The 18,788-nt window shown below is 29.8% G+C and overlaps 6 protein-coding genes across 10 annotated transcripts; 3 read left to right on the top strand and 3 right to left on the bottom strand.

Moving 5' to 3' along the window:
• Positions 1 to 7: 7 nt before the first annotated feature.
• LOC126853062 (syntenin-1-like) lies at positions 8 to 4,726 on the bottom strand. 2 transcript variants are annotated; one of them, XM_050598455.1, is made up of 8 exons: positions 4,476 to 4,726; positions 2,903 to 2,980; positions 2,580 to 2,780; positions 2,294 to 2,407; positions 1,932 to 2,167; positions 1,691 to 1,844; positions 1,496 to 1,605; positions 8 to 1,344 (listed from the first exon to the last, which is right to left on the bottom strand). In XM_050598455.1, exons 2-8 carry the CDS (start codon positions 2,951 to 2,953, stop codon positions 1,290 to 1,292), a joined length of 921 nt encoding a protein of 306 aa, XP_050454412.1. In that variant the 5' UTR covers positions 2,954 to 2,980; positions 4,476 to 4,726; the 3' UTR covers positions 8 to 1,289. The 2 variants fall into 2 exon arrangements, with proteins under 2 accessions (XP_050454412.1, XP_050454413.1); XM_050598456.1 differs by lacking the exon at positions 4,476 to 4,726 and adding an exon at positions 3,305 to 3,323.
• A 267-nt stretch (positions 4,727 to 4,993) lies between these two features.
• Positions 4,994 to 7,980, top strand: LOC126852827 (polypeptide N-acetylgalactosaminyltransferase 35A-like). The gene is made up of 7 exons (XM_050598035.1): positions 4,994 to 5,137; positions 5,269 to 5,599; positions 5,674 to 6,355; positions 6,473 to 6,590; positions 6,679 to 7,167; positions 7,244 to 7,375; positions 7,462 to 7,980. The coding sequence occupies exons 2-7, from the start codon at positions 5,269 to 5,271 to the stop codon at positions 7,621 to 7,623; spliced, it is 1,914 nt and encodes a 637-aa protein (XP_050453992.1). The 5' UTR covers positions 4,994 to 5,137; the 3' UTR covers positions 7,624 to 7,980.
• A 144-nt stretch (positions 7,981 to 8,124) lies between these two features.
• Positions 8,125 to 9,981, top strand: LOC126852832 (transcriptional adapter 1-like). Its single transcript, XM_050598046.1, has 6 exons — positions 8,125 to 8,446; positions 8,578 to 8,614; positions 8,689 to 8,898; positions 8,987 to 9,336; positions 9,415 to 9,574; positions 9,647 to 9,981. The coding sequence occupies exons 1-6, from the start codon at positions 8,376 to 8,378 to the stop codon at positions 9,773 to 9,775; spliced, it is 957 nt and encodes a 318-aa protein (XP_050454003.1). The 5' UTR covers positions 8,125 to 8,375; the 3' UTR covers positions 9,776 to 9,981.
• A 42-nt stretch (positions 9,982 to 10,023) lies between these two features.
• LOC126852831 (AP-3 complex subunit mu-1) lies at positions 10,024 to 12,349 on the bottom strand. 2 transcript variants are annotated; one of them, XM_050598045.1, is made up of 9 exons: positions 12,238 to 12,349; positions 11,767 to 11,951; positions 11,453 to 11,687; positions 11,204 to 11,363; positions 11,028 to 11,141; positions 10,771 to 10,950; positions 10,510 to 10,668; positions 10,376 to 10,426; positions 10,024 to 10,296 (listed from the first exon to the last, which is right to left on the bottom strand). In XM_050598045.1, exons 2-9 carry the CDS (start codon positions 11,939 to 11,941, stop codon positions 10,162 to 10,164), a joined length of 1,209 nt encoding a protein of 402 aa, XP_050454002.1. In that variant the 5' UTR covers positions 11,942 to 11,951; positions 12,238 to 12,349; the 3' UTR covers positions 10,024 to 10,161. The 2 variants fall into 2 exon arrangements, with proteins under 2 accessions (XP_050454002.1, XP_050454001.1); XM_050598044.1 differs by having other exon boundaries at positions 12,134 to 12,348.
• Positions 12,350 to 12,460: 111 nt separating this feature from the next.
• Positions 12,461 to 15,988, top strand: LOC126852825 (conserved oligomeric Golgi complex subunit 5). 3 transcript variants are annotated; one of them, XM_050598034.1, is made up of 14 exons: positions 12,461 to 12,593; positions 12,685 to 12,777; positions 12,850 to 12,974; positions 13,062 to 13,268; positions 13,349 to 13,491; positions 13,674 to 13,940; positions 14,033 to 14,153; positions 14,232 to 14,349; positions 14,427 to 14,567; positions 14,658 to 15,041; positions 15,126 to 15,251; positions 15,324 to 15,432; positions 15,498 to 15,719; positions 15,794 to 15,988. In XM_050598034.1, the coding sequence occupies exons 3-14, from the start codon at positions 12,923 to 12,925 to the stop codon at positions 15,986 to 15,988; spliced, it is 2,085 nt and encodes a 694-aa protein (XP_050453991.1). In that variant the 5' UTR covers positions 12,461 to 12,593; positions 12,685 to 12,777; positions 12,850 to 12,922. The 3 variants fall into 3 exon arrangements, with proteins under 3 accessions (XP_050453991.1, XP_050453990.1, XP_050453989.1); XM_050598033.1 differs by having other exon boundaries at positions 13,049 to 13,268; positions 13,692 to 13,940; XM_050598032.1 differs by having other exon boundaries at positions 13,049 to 13,268.
• Positions 15,989 to 16,185: 197 nt separating this feature from the next.
• On the bottom strand, positions 16,186 to 18,444 carry LOC126852829 (ankyrin repeat, SAM and basic leucine zipper domain-containing protein 1-like). Its single transcript, XM_050598040.1, has 9 exons — positions 18,311 to 18,444; positions 18,090 to 18,243; positions 17,755 to 17,877; positions 17,559 to 17,679; positions 17,339 to 17,444; positions 17,144 to 17,278; positions 16,732 to 17,081; positions 16,433 to 16,661; positions 16,186 to 16,353 (listed from the first exon to the last, which is right to left on the bottom strand). The coding sequence occupies exons 1-9, from the start codon at positions 18,392 to 18,394 to the stop codon at positions 16,195 to 16,197; spliced, it is 1,461 nt and encodes a 486-aa protein (XP_050453997.1). The 5' UTR covers positions 18,395 to 18,444; the 3' UTR covers positions 16,186 to 16,194.
• Positions 18,445 to 18,788: the final 344 nt, after the last annotated feature.

Here is an 18,788-nt window from a genome sequence, read left to right as displayed (position 1 = left end):
CATGTGATTAGTTTTTTTTTTTAATCCTTTATTTAATAAAATCAAATAATACATAATTATAAACTATGTTATGTTATATTTACATGTAAAGTAATATTGGCACTCTGAAGTCGCACAAATTGTTCCTCAAATATTCTTAAAGTACATATCCATTTATTGTTGAAAAAACATTTAAATTTCTTTCATATTTTTCAAATGTGAAATAAAAATATTTATAATATATATATATATATTAATTAAAAAAATTTTTTTATTAAACTTATCTAAAACAGAATGGCACTATATAAACAGTTTAAGAATAGTAAATGTATCATTGAAATATTTTATAAATCATAGTTGAAAAATTAAATGCATAATATTGTATATTAATCTATTTTTCTAAACAATTAAGAGAATTTACATTGAAAAATCGATATCTACTTGATTATATTACTTGTTTTTGATTAAAATACTAATAAAGATACAAGAAAAGATATACGAAAGACATTTGCATATTATTAATTATATTTTATATTTCTTATTTTTCTGAAATATTATTTTTATTGTATCTCTCTGTCATTATGACAATAAGATAGATAAAAAGTTGCAAATAAATATCAAAAAAATAAAGACGTAGATACATTCAAAAGTTAACAAAAATAAAATCTATCTATATAGTAGCTGTCATATTAGCAAACATACCAATGATTTTTATAATACAGTTTCTTATAAAAAGAAGTTGAATCTTGTCGCGCAAAAGTGTATTAATTACAATTTTATTAAAGACACACATCAATAAAAATTTTATATAAAATTAAAATATTTTTTTTTAATTTTATTTTGTATTAAAAAATTATAACTATCACAACAGCAATGTTCAAAATATCGCAATCAATTTTTACATAAAAGTGTGAATTAGAATATAATTATTTTATAACACAAAATAATTACTTATGCTGTTTGGATAAATGTAATGAAGAATTTTCTTGTATAGACTCGAACAATAAAGTCCACATATTCTTAGCAAGATTTGGTATACTTTTGTATAAAAAAATAATCTTTGATACATATCTTTCCATGATTTTTAGCCAATTACTGTCGAGATTGACATGGAAGTCTAGGCTTTACATTTTAAATAGGTATCACATATGTCACACTTACAATAATAATATGATTGGCATCATCTGCTTATAATAATGTATCTGTAGAGTATTCATATTATTCTTTTTTTTGTAATAAAGAGCTACAGAGAATAATGCACGTGCCCATCGATAGTTGGTATACATATATTTGGCAATTTATTTCCTTATTTAAAGATCCAGTGCAGAATGATCCATCAAATTCTTCAACAAACTGCTGGACATTCTGTGGAAAAAAGTATATATTAAAATATATTTTTTGTTGTATTAATATCTCTATAAGAGAAAATTTGTGATTTTTTTTCACATAAAATCTCTGCATTAATTTAAATGATATACTACATCTAACCATATTATGTTTACTATAAAATACATACTTTTTCACCATGTGATCATAAATGTAGGATGGAATTATCGTCACTGTGATGATATTTCCACCGTTTTCAATCTCTGTTGTAATATCTTTATCCTTCATTCCGATTACGTTCTGTGAAATATTGAATTTATCTAATTGAATAATTATTATGTATTCCATTAGACTAAATAGAAAATAGGCATAACATCATGCAAACCTTTCCATTAATTTCGAGTATCTGATGATCAGTTAAGAGTCCGTTTCGCGCGGCCGAGGAATCTTTCACTAGAGCAATTATTTTTCCATTCTTGAATTGAAATCCAATGTAACCCATACTATCTTTATGCATCGTTACGGTACGTTCCAATGGTCTGCAATAAAACTGAGATTATATTCACAAAAAAAAAATAAGATCTTAGCAGAATTGAAATTTTTTTATATAAAAAAAATTAACTGACCTATCACGTACGACCACTTTAATTCCATTGGTATTTGCAGTACGAAACAATTTGTGCACTTGATCCATCGAGTATCCAGCAACACATACATCATTAATACTTAAAATTTGATCACCAAAACGTAATCCAGCCATTGCTGCTGGAGAATTTTGACTCACAAGGCATACAAAGATTCCATTATTTATTGCATTTACTCTAACACCAACTTTTCCATCAGCATCTTTACATAATATCAACTGTAAAAAGATAAAATATTTGGAATATTATGTAATATGTTATAATGTAATATATTATAATCATAGATGTATATACATATAGACACATAATCATAGATTTTTGTAGGTTTAATAACCGAATATTACCTCTCTAATGCCGTTTGTTACATGAGCTTTCTGTAAAGCCATTGATTCTCCCGACAAAGGAGCGACAAATCCTGTTAATGAATTGTATGTTCCATTTGATGAAGGAAGTATCATCTGAAATTATAATATTAATTTTTCTTATTATTTTTTAAGTGAAAACTGACTTTTGAAAACTAATTAATACGATAATTTCAAAATGATATATTTTTCTTTTTTTTTAATTTACAGTTTAAAGTTCATCAATTAGGATTAAGACATAATTAGATTCGACATAACAGTATCCTACATCATTTGCAGTTTGACGTTTGGCGAGCGCATATTCAGGCATATTCTGTGCAATGGTTTCTTCGTTTAGCTCTAGTCCCATATAATCTCCCAAAGATGGATATAACACACTGGGTGTGGAAGGAACATAAACTGGGGCTGAGGGAACTGCAGGTTGAGTCGGCATTGGAATGGTATATTGTGACTCTGCTTCCATTTGAGCCTATAACATGATTTTAATTGTTACAATATACAAAAAATTAGCTTATCTTGGATATAAAAAATATTAGGCTCTAATATTCTTGATTTTGCAGCCTATATATAGATCATGGAACTTTGACTTACCTTCATCATGTGATCTACTTTCATGTCTTCTAACGTAGGATAAAGAGACATTTTGAATCTCTTTTTCTTATAAATACTCTGTAATCAAAAAATATTCAGATATCTATGTTATCAATGTTGATATTCAAATCTATGTTATCGGTTTTCTATATTATCAAAATTTTTATATTTATTTTAATTTAATTTAATTTTTTAATTAATCTTTATTGAAAAGAATAGAATTATACAATAAGAACAAAATATATTAGGTTGGGGAAAAAGAAATCCATTATTTTTGCGTGCCATCTATCGAAAAAATAATGGATTTCTTTTTCCCCAACCTAATATTTGAAAAGGATTTTAATAAATAAGCATTTTTAAATCAATAATATTTATTTAAAAACCAATCCAAAACTAGAATACAAGTCTAATTGTAGATAAATTCAAGTATACAACACAATATCAAATTCATTTCACTTCAATATTCTTTTACAGTTATTTGTTGCTTTTAATCTAATCTAATCTAATCATTAGAAATATAAGCACCAATTAGTTCACTTTAATTTTGAAAACAGGAAATATGTGTTACATAATATATCAAACAAAGAAATGAGACAATCAATTTAGAGCATACAAAAGAACACAATTATTCATGCATATAAGTACATAACATTTTAATTTTCTATATAAAGTGTAAGAATGCAAAAGACTTAGATTTTTTTATCATATTCAATATATTTTCTTTTGTTAATCTGATATCTTATAGGAAACATAACAAAATATTGATTTATCTTATAAAAAACTTTTAAAAAAGATGTTATAGAAGTTTTACTAATTCCGTATTCCGATATTACTGCTAGTACTGAAAATCTATAAGTCACATAATGTGAATTATAGATTTTCAGTACTGGAAGTAATATTGGAACATGGCCTGAATTGCTCTTGCATCTTTCAAAACTTTTTTTAAATCTTTTTCAAGATATTATATCTAATTAAAAAACTCTTTATTATTGTTGAGATTTATTATTGACAGATTTGAAATACCAGAGGAAAACTTTTAGATCACTTATAGATTAAATTGACTTTACTGTATTGCATCATATTACAATATATCATGAAAATAATAGCCTGTTAGACTTCTAAGAATAAAAATATATTGTCAACATTTCTTTCTAACGAAAAGAAAATATCTATTTCTCTTATTACTTTTATTTAAATATATATTATTATTAATTATATATAGTATTAATATATATATATATATATATATATATATATATATATATATATATATATATTGTATTAATTTTTGTTTAAAATAGATGCCTTTATGCTATTTGTTAAAAGCATTACACATCATTCACGCATATATCTCTATAAGATATATATGTCAATACATTTACTACATATATATATATATATATATATATATATATATATATATATATATATCTCAAATGTATAGACTATTATGTTGTTATAAATTAATAATAATATGATGTCTTTCTATTCATAGTGCAACAGTGATAATACGGATGTCACATACCAATGTTATGACGAATATATATTAGTCATATAAAATTGCACGACTCACCAACGGATAAAATGTCAATGGACCGACACTGTCCTTCTATGTCAATATTTCACTTAATTGCCGATATAAACGGTGGACGTTCCTGATATAATTGCATATATTTCTCTTCACTTGTCACAGCACACAAAAAATTAATCAGAATAAATGAATCATATACAGTTGTATGCAGGATAGACAATCGCCCACTGTTATTGACAAGAGCATTGAATCAAGTGTCTCTCTCAAATGCCTCTTTTGACTCTTTTCTCATATCATATGTAGCCTCTAGCAGACAATTGAATCAATATGGCGTCTTTATATATCGCTAAATTTAAATTTCTAAATTTAAATGCCCTATTCTCTTCTCTATTAAATTTCTGGATAACTTTAATAATAATATTGACGTCAAAAATTAATATTATACGAGTGCATAATGAAAAAACTTCGAAAGTAGAAAAATGTCTAGCGGTTTAGCAGAAAACGAGATTGCATTCAAATTTAGCGGAAAAGAAGCCATATTGATTAATCGCCCCTCCCTTCGCCACGTGACCGCTAAAAATGACAACCTACTTGCACCCGGCTGTCAATTAAAGATCGCTATTTGATCACAAATATGCGTTTTGAACACATTATTTAAATAATTTACATTACATGTGCATTGTAATTTAATTATAATTTGCAGTGTGAGTGTTTATAAGAAACCAGGATTGATTCTCGCACATATTGTATCAGTAATTCAAAAAAATTGCCTAATTGTCTCATTGTTATAAGGATAATTGAACAATCTCATTAACTATATCTTTTTTTTTTACAGATGATATCGACGAGATACGTATCATTCCTCTCGGGAATAGTGATAGCTTCTTTAACATGGGCTTTCAGTTTGTATCTCTATTCAAGATTGTCGCAGAACAGCATTGCTGCCAGTCCCACAATGTTTGTGCCTGGCATTTCCATTCATAGAGATAAGGAAATCGACAAAGAAATCATGTTACGCGACAATGTTATCGTCGCTCACGAAAAACAAACTCTATCTGATAAGAAATCCTACAATTTTAAGGACAATAAAGATTATAGGAACAACAATCTGCTCTTACAACAATTACAACCTGTTCCAGTAAAACCTGCAGTTACTTTGGATAAAGGTATTAATCTCTGTTATTAGATTGGATCAATATCAGAGCATCAAGTTCGAAAATATAATCAAACATTTTGATAGATTTAGATGAATTGGGCATGGTAAAAAATGTAGAGGATCAACGAAAAAGAGATGTTGGATACAAAAATTATGCATTCAATGTTCTGATATCGGATAATCTTGGGGTACGAAGAAATATACCAGACACGAGACACAAACTGTGCAAAACGCAAAGATATTCTTCCAATTTGCCAAATGCCAGTATAATTATTTGTTTCTACAATGAGCATTATACAACGCTGTTGCGATCCTTACATTCCATTTTCGAAAGAACGCCAACGGCTCTCCTGCATGAAATTATTTTGGTTAATGATTATAGCGATAGCGATATATTGCATGAAAAGATACATGCATATATCAAGAACAATTTCGATGCTAGAGTACGATTGTTTAAAACTGAAAAAAGAGAAGGGTTAATCAGAGCACGAGTTTTTGGAGCGAGAAAAGCTACCGGCGATGTTCTAATCTTTCTGGACAGCCATATAGAAGTAAATGAAATATGGATAGAGCCACTTCTATCAAGAATTGCTTATTCGAAAACTATCGTACCAATGCCGGTAATCGATATAATTAATGCGGATACATTCCAATATACTGGCAGTCCATTGGTGAGAGGTGGATTTAACTGGGGTCTTCACTTTAAGTGGGATAATTTACCAATTGGAACATTAAAACATGACGACGATTTTATAAAACCTATCAAGTAAGATAATCTTTTTATATATCTACAAATCTATATATATAATGTATACACACATATACGTATAATCCAATTCTTTCATATAAAATTCTTTCAAATAAATATTTTTCATTAAAAAAGATCACCAACTATGGCCGGCGGATTGTTCGCTATTGATAGAGAACATTTTATAAAGATAGGAGAATACGACACTGGTATGGATGTTTGGGGTGGAGAAAATCTTGAAATATCATTCCGAGTAAAAATTTATTATATTTATTCTGATATCTTTGAATTTGCCTCGCATGTATATAATAAAATTATTAATCAGTTGTTTTTCTTTTTAGATATGGATGTGTGGTGGTAGTATCGAGTTAATTCCTTGTTCACGAGTAGGTCATGTATTCAGAAGACGACGGCCGTACGGCTCAGATGATCCGCACGACACCATGTTAAAAAACTCTTTGCGAGTTGCGTATGTGTGGATGGATGAGTATAAAGATTATTTCCTGAAAAATGCCAAAACAATTGATTACGGTGATATTTCGGAACGGCTAGCACTGCGCCAGAAACTACAGTGCAAGACTTTTGACTGGTACCTGAAGGAGGTTTATCCAGAGTTAACATTACCCGATGATACAGAAAAACGACTAAAGGATAAATGGTCCAAACTCGAGCAAAGGCCGATGCAGCCTTGGCATTCAAGGAAAAGAAATTATACCGATCAGTATCAAATCAGACTTTCAAATTCTGTACTCTGTATTCAGAGTGAAAAGGATATTAAAACTAAAGGCTCGAAATTGATTTTGATGCCGTGTTTAAGAATTAAATCACAGGTAAATTTTCATGCCAGATATACTATCAAATAAAAAATGTTTTATTACTTTACAAATAATTTATATTACAACATAGATGTGGTACGAGACCGATAAAAACGAACTAGTTCTTGGTCAAATGCTTTGCATGGAAGGAGCTGAGAAAATTCCAAAACTTGGAAAGTGTCATGAAATGGGTGGAAATCAAGATTGGCGCCATAAACGCATTGTAAGCTCATTGATCTATTTAATTAATAATAGATTTTTTTATAATTGACAATTACTGAAAATATTAAACACTTTATTATTACACAGAGTGGTACACCTATCTACAACATGGCAGCAGGAACCTGTCTAGGAGTGACAAACGATGCAAGAAATGCACAAGTCGTTATGGATTTGTGCACAAAATCAAATACAGCCCTGATAACTTGGGATCTTGTCCGATCAAGAATTCAATCTAAGGAAATTAGATGACGTAGAAAGAAAGGTCGTAAAAATAGGAAAAGGGATTACGAAGACTGGCTTGGAAGAAGATGGTAGATTAGATTTTATTAGTAAATTGTATATATCCGATAAATTATTGTAATTAGAGAAAATATTTCATGCGTTGAACTCTAAAGTAATTCTACAAGAAACATTAAGAAGCCAATTAAGTTCTAAACAATTGAAAGTATCGTGATTGTATAGGAAATTGAATCTCTTCGAAATCGTGTATATATAGATATAAGAAACTTTCTCTTGTAATTCTTTTACTTTTTCTGTATACAAGAATATGTTTAAGTTTTTCTATTTATATTTGATAATTTTATATGTAAAGTTTAAGAGTAACAATGCTCTCTATTACATTTTTACATAATATAATGACCGAACAGTAAAATAGTCTAATTTTAGTAAAAGCATTATTTATATAATAATGGTAAAAAGAAATTTTTTTGTATTGATATAATTTTAGATAATTAGAAAGTTTCATAAAATATCTTCCAATATGTTTAAATTGAACTTTTACTCCTAAACAATTAAAATTGTAATAAAGCAATTATAAATGTTTCTTTAAATTGAATACTGATATTTATGCAAATTGCATAAAAAAATTATTCCGATGAGTAGATGTTCGAATGTAATCTTGTACGTATTGTGCTTTTTTGAACCCAGTCAATAATTCAAGCTATCTAACCTAAACCGATCTCAAAACAATCTTGTACACAAAGTAGAAAGAAATTGCGAAAATGACTACATCGAAAGAATTAAATTTAGCCAGGAAGAGTCTCGTGACTTCGCTTGGCGAAAATGCAAAAGCGTAAGTATTTTTTCTCGCTTTAAGAACAAGATGTACAAATATTGTATAATATAAAAATTATATAGTTAAGCTTAACCTACAATTGAACTATTTATATATTATATTTTCATAATTATTTCTTTTATCGATAGATATTTCGAGAAGATGAAGCTGTGGTTTCAAATGAAGGTAAATTTCTTCATTAAATATTATATAATAGTCTTGTACTATGTATGAAAATATTTATGAATATATTATTTTAGACCACAAAGGAAGAATTTGATTGTGAAGCACGTAATCTTATGACAGAGGACCAAGTCCGTTTACACAATGAGTTCTTGTTATGTCTCTTTAATAAAGTTCGTGGGTTAGCCACTGTTACACCAACTTATAAAATTGATAGAGATAAGACTTCAAAGGAAAGAAGATTGAGATTAAAACGCAAATATAAGACTGATAAATCAAACTTTGAGGTTTGTAACTACATATATAATATACATGTAGCAATAACAATGTTATAAATAACCATATATAACTATTTACATTGTTTCTTTGCGACAGCCAGCAGATATGTATGTGGAGGTATTGGGTCAAGCTTCTTCACCTGTTGGTGATGAACCTATAGGGGCTAATCGTTCCAGCGCCCAAGAACTCGTATTACCGGATCGGACTTTTGTGCTCGCTCGATTAATGCTCGCAGCCTGGGAAAATAATATGGACGGAGCTGAAGAGAATACCGCGCATATTGTTATAGCCGCGACACAAATTTTTTTGAAAAATATACTCACTGCTGTTTTCACACGGAGAAAAGGATATGCTGTTTGTGACGGCTCTTTTATCTATAATATAGGAGAACCAGTACCTAGTTCATGGAAAAAGAACTCCATGTACATAAATCCATTCTGTTCAGAGTAAGTCGCTGCAATTGTTGATTTTTTAAATATATGCTATACATAATGCTTTGTATTATTCAACATTTTTAAATGCAGGCCGACAGAAGTGATGGAACCTTATGGACAAATTCCCGCATCGAAACCCAATTTTGAAGAAGCTGAACAAGCCATTGCTTTTTCATATGCTTGTTCCACACAAATTACTCGTCCACCATTAAGACCAGTGAGCGCAGCTGACTTACAGCATGCATTAAAGGTACAAATAAAGAATTTTAATCCTCTGCTAAGATTGTATACTTTAATCATATAATTTTATTTTTCCGAACAGATTTATAAAAATCTCGTTAATAATCACACTATATATGCTACAAATATGGAGCGATTGTACACATATGCTACTCATCCAACATGGGAGGATTTGGAAGCAAGGAAATTATTATATCAATCTTCAACATGAAAGGCAGATGTATGTACAGATGACTTGAATATATTTTCTATAATGTTTTCTTTGGTTGTATATATATATTCTTTAATTTTAAAATGGAATTATTCAAAAATTATTTATTATTACACCTAATTTTGTTTTGTAAATATAAAGTATAGCATAGATATATCTGAGTCAATTAAAATGTACAATAAAATTTTACTTAATATCATTTTCTATATATTGATGTTTTTATCATTTTTTACATAATAAATGATCAGTAAGTATATTTTTCATATCATGTATATATGTGTGTGTTGTGTTTATTAATCCATTTATTAGATTATAAAACATATATATTACGTATTTAATATAATATACAAGAAATAATTTTTGCTTTATCTTGTCATTGATTGTACCTACATTCTTATTTGAAATTTACCAGCTTTAGTGATATATTTGACACCTTTGAAGGGCTTATATTTTTCGCCATACATATCTAATCGATTTACCTTCAATCCAGACACCGCTAATTGATTAATCGTAAAATGCACCTAAAATCGAAATATTAAATTATTAAAATTTCGCAAAAAAGAAACCTTTTATATATATATTACATGATATTATACATACATTAATAGCAGGATTAGATTCGGTAACAGTTGCCGAATTTTGTATTGTGATCTGAAATATAAAATTGCTCAATATATTATAACATAATTATTAAATACACTTGAATTTTTCTGAAGGTTTTACAATTATCGTACCGATCCTCTAAGATTTGGCAATTTAGAAACATCAATTCTCCCAATATCCCATAACAATACTTTACTAACAGGATCAAATGAATATTTTCCTTGGTTTGGACTTAAGGTGCAATTTAAGACTATCTTTGGCATAGGAATTTCAAGAATAACATTTTCAACCTGTAATATAATAATGGTAATAATAATAATATAATATAATATATAACATGTGTGATTTTAAGATAATAAATAATTTTAAATTTATTTAGAAAGACAACTCACTGTTCTGCCAATAGTCTGTTTTGGCCCAACAGTTATATCCAATCTGCCACCTCCTGGTTCTTTTAGGCTTATATTGTGCCTTACGTATATTGGAATTGCTACAATACTTTGTGATCCTATGTGATATGATAGAAGGCGAAAATTACCATCAGGCGGAATAAAAGAAAGTATCCTTTCTGACTAGAACAAAAACATATAAGCTTGGAAAAAATCCATTTTGGTAAGTAAAACTCTGTATATCACATGCTTTTGTATACCTCCCATCTTTTAAATCGAACGCAAGGATGAAAGCTAACGTCATCGAATAATCTTGGATTCATGAATGAAAGTGTGAGATCTGGCATACCGCTTAATTTTATGCAACAGTCAATCTAAAAAATTAATTAAATATAATTAATGTATCTATTTGAAAAGTATCTACTACAAAACTTACATAGCCTTGAATTTCTGCAAATACAGTTGCTCCAGTTCGATCGATAATTGCATCCACTTCCTCAACAACATCAAAATAAGCTTCATTATTTGTGTATTTCACTCCGGTTCGTCTCCAAGGAACATTAGACAGTTGTCCACTCGGTAGGATTGCGCTAACACTATATTTACAATTGTAAGATATAAAAAATAATCCTTTATGTGTGTTTATCTAAAGCATTAATGTTTAAACATAGCATAATATGCTTACTTGGATTTGCCTGTAACTGTGTTTGCTATAGTGCGCAAAATATTAGGTGGTTTGATCAATTCCTTCAATATATTGGATTCCGTTGCCAGTGGAAAACCATTATCCAACATCTCATCCAGCAATTCATATACAACCACATAGTTTTCCTTTATGATTGTTTCTGTACATTCGCTGAAATAATCTTCAAAAGTATCCACTACTCTGTGCAAGAATTCAATGACAAACAATGGGGGAACTGAAAAGAAACAAAAAATACTTATTTACATATCATTGCATATCATATAAAAAATATCACCTTACCAAGTCAAGTTTACCTTCTGTCATACATACCGCCACAAAGAACATGTTACAACGGTATATACTAATAAGATAGTGATGTGGAGTCGCTATCACTGGTGGAGTATCCTCTGGCGACAGGACTCTTCGCTGTTGATCAAAGAAATAGTCGCAGAGTGAACGTGCGACTGCACTTTTCCAATGTTTCTCCATAAAGACATCTCTGCACACCATATGGAATATATAAAACAATAATTAAATGCCACATTTAAATGCTAAATCAATGTCGAAAGTGTACTGATGAACAGGAATAACTGACAATTATTATCATATGTGAAGACAAAATGTTAATCTGTGATATGTCAAATATGTTTTATGTTTTGTATTTTTGTTTATAATGCTTACCCCGAGGAATTTATAATAAAGAGACTGTGTATCATTTTCGTGAATAGAAAACGACGAACGATTCGAGAAAAATTCTAAATTAATGGATTCGAGTAATTACATACGTTGATGTATATAAACGATCGTACGAAAAGCGTTTCGCACATAATTATACACTGTTATACACACATCATTTTCACACCATGGTGCACCATCATGTTTTTGTAGATATGTTCAAAAATTCTACCAGTGAGATAGAATATTATTTAATTGACCAATCAAGTCAAAGAATTTTTGCTTCTTGATTGGTCGGATTAAACGTTACTTTACTTATGAGTAGAATTTTTGAACGCACCATAAGCGAGAGATTACATGTCTTATTTTTATATATTTTTTCAATATGTGTGTGTGTGTGTGTGTGTGTGTATGTATAACCTAAAAATGGGTGACATATCAAGCTGGGAAGACGTAGAAAATGATCGTAAGTGAATAAAAATATGTATCTTTCAAATAAAAATTTATGCTGCGTGTATATATACATATAACTAATGAAATATATATTAATTTTACAGAATTCTTTAAACAACTATTGACTGCCGACTCTAAGAAATCTGACTTTACTCCACTGTTATCAGTGGCTCAACAACTAAACAAGCTAGGACAAGGTAAAGTTTAAATTATTTTACGCTATTAAAATTCTAAAATAGTAAATCGTTTCTCCCTTTTTCTCTCTTTAGCTATCGATGTGTTAAATGCCGAGTTGCAGAAACAAGTACTTGCCAATCACGAGGATTTATTATCTCAGGCAACATGGGTCGAAAAGTTGGAAGGAGTGCTTTTTATAATGCAATCTCATATACAGGTGAATATTGTATAAGAAAATAAGACTGATATATAAATTTAAAGACACAGAAAACATAAAGATTTTACTTTTAGAGTCTTTTATCAGCAGTTGAGCGATTACGTGGGAAAATAGTTGATCCATTTAATAGAATTGAGATGCAAACAATTGTACTGGCACGGCTTCACGAGACTTCTGATCTTCTGAGAAGGGTTGCCAGAATGCAACATTTATCAAAACGTTTAAATTCTCAAATGAATAGTATCACTCAAGGTCCAGATATTGTTAAAGCTGCTAACAGTTTGCATGAACTTGGTAATTTTCTATTACTTTTCTATTACTTTTGCTTTGCTATATTATTATATCAATGTTACATGTGAAATTTATATGCACAGAACAATTAATGGCAGACACTGATCTAAATGGCCTAGATGTAATAGCCGATGATCAACAGGTTATAAAAGCTCAAAGAGCTACTGTACAAAGAATAGCCACTCATACATTAACACAAGGTTTACAGGCAATGAACAGAACAAAGGTATGTATGATCATTTGATATGATGTAACCAGTAATAATAGATATTAAATTTACAAACAAAATATTTGAATAATTGATTAAATTTGATCTCATTTGATATTTTATAATCATTGTGCACTAATATGTATATATATATATATATATATATATATATATATATATATATATACATATATATATAGGTAAGCACAGCTGTGCAGGTTTTTCAAAACTTGGGAATAATTGACGGAGCTGTGGATACAACTATAGAGTCTACCCTTTCTGACATAGAAAGAATTTCTACAGAATCATTGAATGTATCATTGATGACAAATCAAGATTTTGGTAAACGTGGAGCACCTGGCAGAGCTGCGATTCCGTCGCCTGGATCGTCCGGAAATTTACGCACAAAAATTTGGGAAAATTTAGAACGACTTTTTCAAGATATTTTATATACACAGTGTTTGCAGGTGAGCGAACAAAAATTATGCAATATTATACATTTTCTTTATTTTTAGAATCCAATAATTTTCAGAAAGCATTATTATTATTTTATGTTTAGATTGAGTTGTTGCAAAGAGTACTGTTGGAACATCATGCAAAAGGTTTTCACAATTTATCCGAGAAATTTTGGGATAAAGTAAACGCCCTGCTCGCAAAAGTCTTAGTTGAACGTGCTCAAGGTAAATTCTATAAATGTATATTAATTATCTTATAGTTAAATTAAGGAAATAAAGATTTAATCTATATTGTTGTCATAGGATCGTCGTTCGTCAAACAGGCGCTAGAAGGAGAATATCCAAAATTTTTAAGAATATTTTTGGATTTGAGTAAACGCTTGAGAGAAAGATCTCATAGTATTGGGATTTACGGCATAGAGTAAGTACAATATTTCATATAAGTTGATGGAATAATATACAAAACATTACATTGATATGTATATTTTTATAATATAGTCGGAATGTTTTATTACCCTTTGAAAATGCATATTTATCGCGTTCAGTATCTCGGCTTCTGGATCCAGTACACAATATGTTTTCTGGAGAAGGCTTACCGACACATGATGAAATTGACAGTCTTATTCGTACAATTACAAAGTAAGTTTAGAAAAAAAAAAAAAAAAGTATATATATATATATCTTTTTTATCTTTTTGTAAGAAAATACAAAGACATATTTTGCATACAGTGAACTGAGTGTATCATTGGTGGACGATGGACTCTCGACTGTAGTGTCTCGTAATGTAGGGAAAGCAATAAGATTATTCTGTTTAAAATGTGAGCAAAGTGTTGTGACCGGTGGCGAAGCCAGCCAAGTAATCGATTCTCCTACCACTGGTCAGCAGACAAATATTACACTCGCAAATCTTTTGCATTATCTCGCAAATCAAATGAATCGCGTGATAGCGAATCTAGCGGGAGGATTATCCTCCGAAGGGAGCGCTATTATTACCATGGCACTCAAAGAGACAGACACATTAACGAAAAGTGTGCTCACGCCGCTATTAACTTCTATTAGCGATGCAATCGAAAGCATCATTTTAACGATGCACGATGATCCTGAATTCAGAGAGTAAGTTATTTCTATTCTTTTACTTTCCACTTGTATCTGTGTGCGTTTGATCTGTTATTATATAATATTAATATAATTTTTTAGGATTAGTAGCCCTTTAGGAAAAGAAATCGGCTGTTCTCTTTACATGCGAGAATTACAAGGCTTCATTTTACGATCTGTGAATACATTCTTATTACCGTACAAAAATCAATTGATTGTAGCTGAAAGGTAAGTTAATTCTCTGTCTTTGATTATTTCGTGCATTGATAAAGAATCAAATGAATGTTATAATTATTTCAGTTGCAAAACCGTCGTATCGAGATGCATAGAATTATTTGTGCGCCATGCCTGTTTATTAAGACCTCTAACTGATTTTGGGAGAGCAAAACTTTTAGCAGATTTCGCTCAGGTATATGTCATTTCCGCATAAAAATAAATTTAGATTAAACAAATAGATGTAACGGAAATTTTTAGATGGAAGTAGCAGTGACACCATTGTGCCGTGGTGGCCAGATGAGTTTACTCGAACAACAACAATATAGAACTTTGCGGGCGCTAAGAACTTTACTTCCTCTCAATCCCGAGGAGATGGTGGATAGAATTTTGGAAGGACAAGGAGAGAGCAGCGTGCCACCATCTCTTATTCTCCTGCATCTATTTTCTGGTGCACCACCCGAACTAGCGTCACCACATCAGGTTAATTTAAATATACCCATTTCTTCTAGGCATGCTCAGCATTAACGAAATAATAATCGTTTTGTTTGTTTTAGAGCGCCGGATGGTCGATAAGCCGGTTATCTCAATGGATGGATAATCATCCGAGTGAAAGAGATAGATTAACCCTATGTAGTGGACCATTAGAGCGTTATCAATTAACAGTTCGACAGCAAAATCTTCCATCGTTCCATCCTTTATTTCCACAGATGATGAAATTGGTTAACTTGAGAGAACATTCAAGTCAATAAAAGATATGTCATATATATAATATTAATGAAATATATATTTACTCTCTGTATAAAAAATATTTCTTTAAACTTGTGTTTAGAAACTATATAAAATAGGTTTTTAATATTCATTACAATATAAGCTTATTTGTGCTATATAACAATATAATGTTCACAATATAAAATTTGTTTAGTAAAAAAAAGGAGATATTGAAAAAACGCTATTCTTATGTGTTATAGATATTCCATAATCTTTGAATATATGTTGTTTTGCATAAATACAACCCCACCATTAATGTAATACTTAATGGTATAGTCCAATTGGATTTATTTTTCTTTGGGCCAATATAAATTGCTGGTACACCGATATCATCTTCTTTATCAATCTACAATACAAGTAAAAATATAAATAATCAGTAAATAATGATAAAATTTTGTAAAATTTAGATATTAGTTTTACATCACCTTCCGCGCTAATTTCCTAATGCGATTTATTTCATTCTTTAAACATTTTAGGTTTTTTTGTGTTTCTTTTAATTCTTCTTCATATTTTAATGTTTCTGAAGGAGAAATATAGATATTTTCGCTTGCAGCTTTCATCAAATTATTTTTTATATATTCGAAACTAGCACCTATTACGGCAATATTCTCCTTTACATTTGCCAGTGATATTATATTATCATGAATACTGCAACTACGTATACATATATATTTATTATATTGCATATTCTAAACAAAATGTTATGAGAAAATATAAAACATACGAATTTATATTGTTCTTATCGTTTATACTGCCAAGGATGCCCACATTCCACTTTCTAAGATGAAATTTTTCTAAACCTTCTAAGAATTGTTCTCTATGGACAGTGATATCGATTCCTAAATCGCAAATTTCATCCTCTGTCAATTGCAAAAAAGTTTTAAGATTTATTCCTAGAAACAGAATCTTATAACTTTCCAAATCCATTCCCGATAGCATGCTTGATACATAATCATCTAAAACTTCTTTTCTTCTAGGATACAAATCTGGAAATAAATCTCTCCAAGTTTTTCTATCAAATACTTCATAAGTGATTGGTTTCTCTTCTTCATCCTTAGTTAACAGAGCAGATATCTAAAAAGTAAAAAAAAAAAAAAAATTAGTTGTTAGCGATAAAGCAAAGATATTTTGATTACCTCTACAAATCCTTTTTTATCCGCGATATCCTTGGCAGATAAAAAATCTTTGTCTACCAATGAAATATCTGCATTGTACTCCAAAAGAATTCTGATGATATCAGGCTTATTAGCTATAGCAGCATAACTCAATGCCTATAATTAAATCAATGATTTATGGAAGAAATATCTCGATAATTAGTTATTAAAACTTACAGCTTTTCCATCGCTGTCGCAGGCATTGATATCATTTACATGTTTTATAAGTTCGGCAACAAATTCCGCATTTTGCGACATACAAGCATACATTAGAGCTGTTTCTCTGTAAAATTAATTATTTTTGTTAATGAAACTTAGATAATAAAATAATAATTTCAATATAAATCATAAATCATAGTTCTCTCATATATATGTTAACTGTGTCTCCTAATTTTACCTCCGTTGATTTGTAAGATTTGCATCAGCTTTTGCTTGCATTAAAAATTCAAGGCACTTCAGAGATCTTTCAGTTTTTCCATGTATGGAGCTACATAGTGCCATAAGAGGTGTAAATCCCTCTGTAAAATGTAGAAATTATAGAAAATTTATATAAAACTTGAAAAAATGAATGAAACAACAATATCAATGCATACCTTTACTCTTATTCGGATCTGCACCAAGTGCCAGCAAATATTCTACTATCTCTTGTTGTGCCGATGAAGTAACATACAATAATAAAGTCCATCCAGTATATAGAGGTTTATTAATATCATACACTGTTTAAAGATACATACATACATATATATATATATATATATATATATATATATATATATATTATATATATATTTATATATATATTTGATAGTAATTTTCATTGGATAATTAAACTTGATTTAATAATTGATTTTATTTTATATATAATCCATAATTAAAATTTGAATAGTGTAAAAAAAAAGTACATTCTAAGTGATGTGATAATACTTACTTTCAAGATGATTCTGTATCGCTTTCAAGTCTCCGCTTATACATACTTTTATCATATAATCGTCATGAGCGCGCTCTTCATTGGAAAGTAAATCATCGAAATTAGACTCAATTTTCTTTGAATCATTTGAAAAATAATTACACTCTTTAATGTCCTAGCAAAATAATGAAGTAAGAGGAAGACCGGCATAGCTTAATAAAAACTATATCTATCAATCGTACCTCTTCAAAAAAATAGTCATCCTCGTCATCGCTATCGTCCTCATCGGACATACCAGCAGGTCTCAGACATTTATACTTTGACATTGTTGACGATGATACTATTTCGTATAAAGTAAAAGCGTTCTCCGTCGAAAGAATGCGAAAAAAACTGAAGGAGTGTCGAGAATTATTCAGAATTATCGGCGGCAAGCCGGTTTGTCATGCGTGCGTCGTTCGAATGTTTACCTTACCTGACCTGATCTAACCTGATACCTGATCTGTGTTTGTTTACGAATCACGAGAGAGTGTCAAGTAAAATAGACATTGAAAAAGTATGTAAGATTTAAAAATATTATTTATGAATTTATACATTATTCCACATTCCAGCGTTTTGACGTTTCTCGAGAGTTTTCGATCGCGTGCCAAAACGCACACACAATCACAAGAGAGGCTGTTGGAATGACGAGTGGCGCAACAACAATTGAGGGAACGTTGATTG

Source organism: Cataglyphis hispanica, chromosome 11 (assembly GCF_021464435.1).
Source record: "Cataglyphis hispanica isolate Lineage 1 chromosome 11, ULB_Chis1_1.0, whole genome shotgun sequence".
Lineage (NCBI taxonomy): Eukaryota > Metazoa > Arthropoda > Insecta > Hymenoptera > Formicidae > Cataglyphis > Cataglyphis hispanica.
Note: the sequence above shows the minus strand (reverse complement) of the source record. Positions and strands in the feature narration are given on the sequence as shown.

Bases quoted from the DNA above. Each gene is read 5' to 3' on its own strand.
- LOC126853062 (XM_050598455.1), bottom strand. From the start codon at position 2,953: ATGTCTCTTTATCCTACGTTAGAAGACATGAAAGTAGATCACATGATG. The intron at 1,845-1,931 runs GTCAGTTAATTT...GTTTTATTGCAG, and splicing joins AAAGTGGTCGTACGTGATAG to ACCATTGGAACGTACCGTAA. The intron at 1,606-1,690 runs GTTTGCATGATG...AATATTTCACAG, and splicing joins TACTCGAAATTAATGGAAAG to AACGTAATCGGAATGAAGGA.
- LOC126852827 (XM_050598035.1), top strand. From the start codon at position 5,269: ATGATATCGACGAGATACGTATCATTCCTCTCGGGAATAGTGATAGCT. The intron at 6,356-6,472 runs GTAAGATAATCT...TCATTAAAAAAG, and splicing joins GATTTTATAAAACCTATCAA to ATCACCAACTATGGCCGGCG. The intron at 7,376-7,461 runs GTAAGCTCATTG...ATTATTACACAG, and splicing joins ATTGGCGCCATAAACGCATT to AGTGGTACACCTATCTACAA.
- LOC126852832 (XM_050598046.1), top strand. From the start codon at position 8,376: ATGACTACATCGAAAGAATTAAATTTAGCCAGGAAGAGTCTCGTGACT. The intron at 9,337-9,414 runs GTAAGTCGCTGC...TTTTAAATGCAG, and splicing joins ATAAATCCATTCTGTTCAGA to GCCGACAGAAGTGATGGAAC. The intron at 9,575-9,646 runs GTACAAATAAAG...TTTTCCGAACAG, and splicing joins ACTTACAGCATGCATTAAAG to ATTTATAAAAATCTCGTTAA.
- LOC126852831 (XM_050598044.1), bottom strand. From the start codon at position 12,168: ATGATACACAGTCTCTTTATTATAAATTCCTCGGG. The intron at 11,364-11,452 runs GTAAGCATATTA...TTGTAAATATAG, and splicing joins ACAGTTACAGGCAAATCCAA to TGTTAGCGCAATCCTACCGA. The intron at 10,951-11,027 runs GTATACAAAAGC...TTTTTGTTCTAG, and splicing joins TTCGATTTAAAAGATGGGAG to TCAGAAAGGATACTTTCTTT.
- LOC126852825 (XM_050598032.1), top strand. From the start codon at position 12,485: ATGTCTTATTTTTATATATTTTTTCAATATGTGTGTGTGTGTGTGTGT. The intron at 12,778-12,849 runs GTAAAGTTTAAA...TTCTCTCTTTAG, and splicing joins ACTAAACAAGCTAGGACAAG to CTATCGATGTGTTAAATGCC. The intron at 13,492-13,673 runs GTATGTATGATC...ATATATATATAG, and splicing joins AGGCAATGAACAGAACAAAG to GTAAGCACAGCTGTGCAGGT.
- LOC126852829 (XM_050598040.1), bottom strand. From the start codon at position 18,394: ATGTCAAAGTATAAATGTCTGAGACCTGCTGGTATGTCCGATGAGGAC. The intron at 17,082-17,143 runs GTAATCAAAATA...TTTACTTTTTAG, and splicing joins ATAAAAAAGGATTTGTAGAG to ATATCTGCTCTGTTAACTAA. The intron at 16,662-16,731 runs GTATGTTTTATA...ATGTATACGTAG, and splicing joins GATAAGAACAATATAAATTC to TTGCAGTATTCATGATAATA.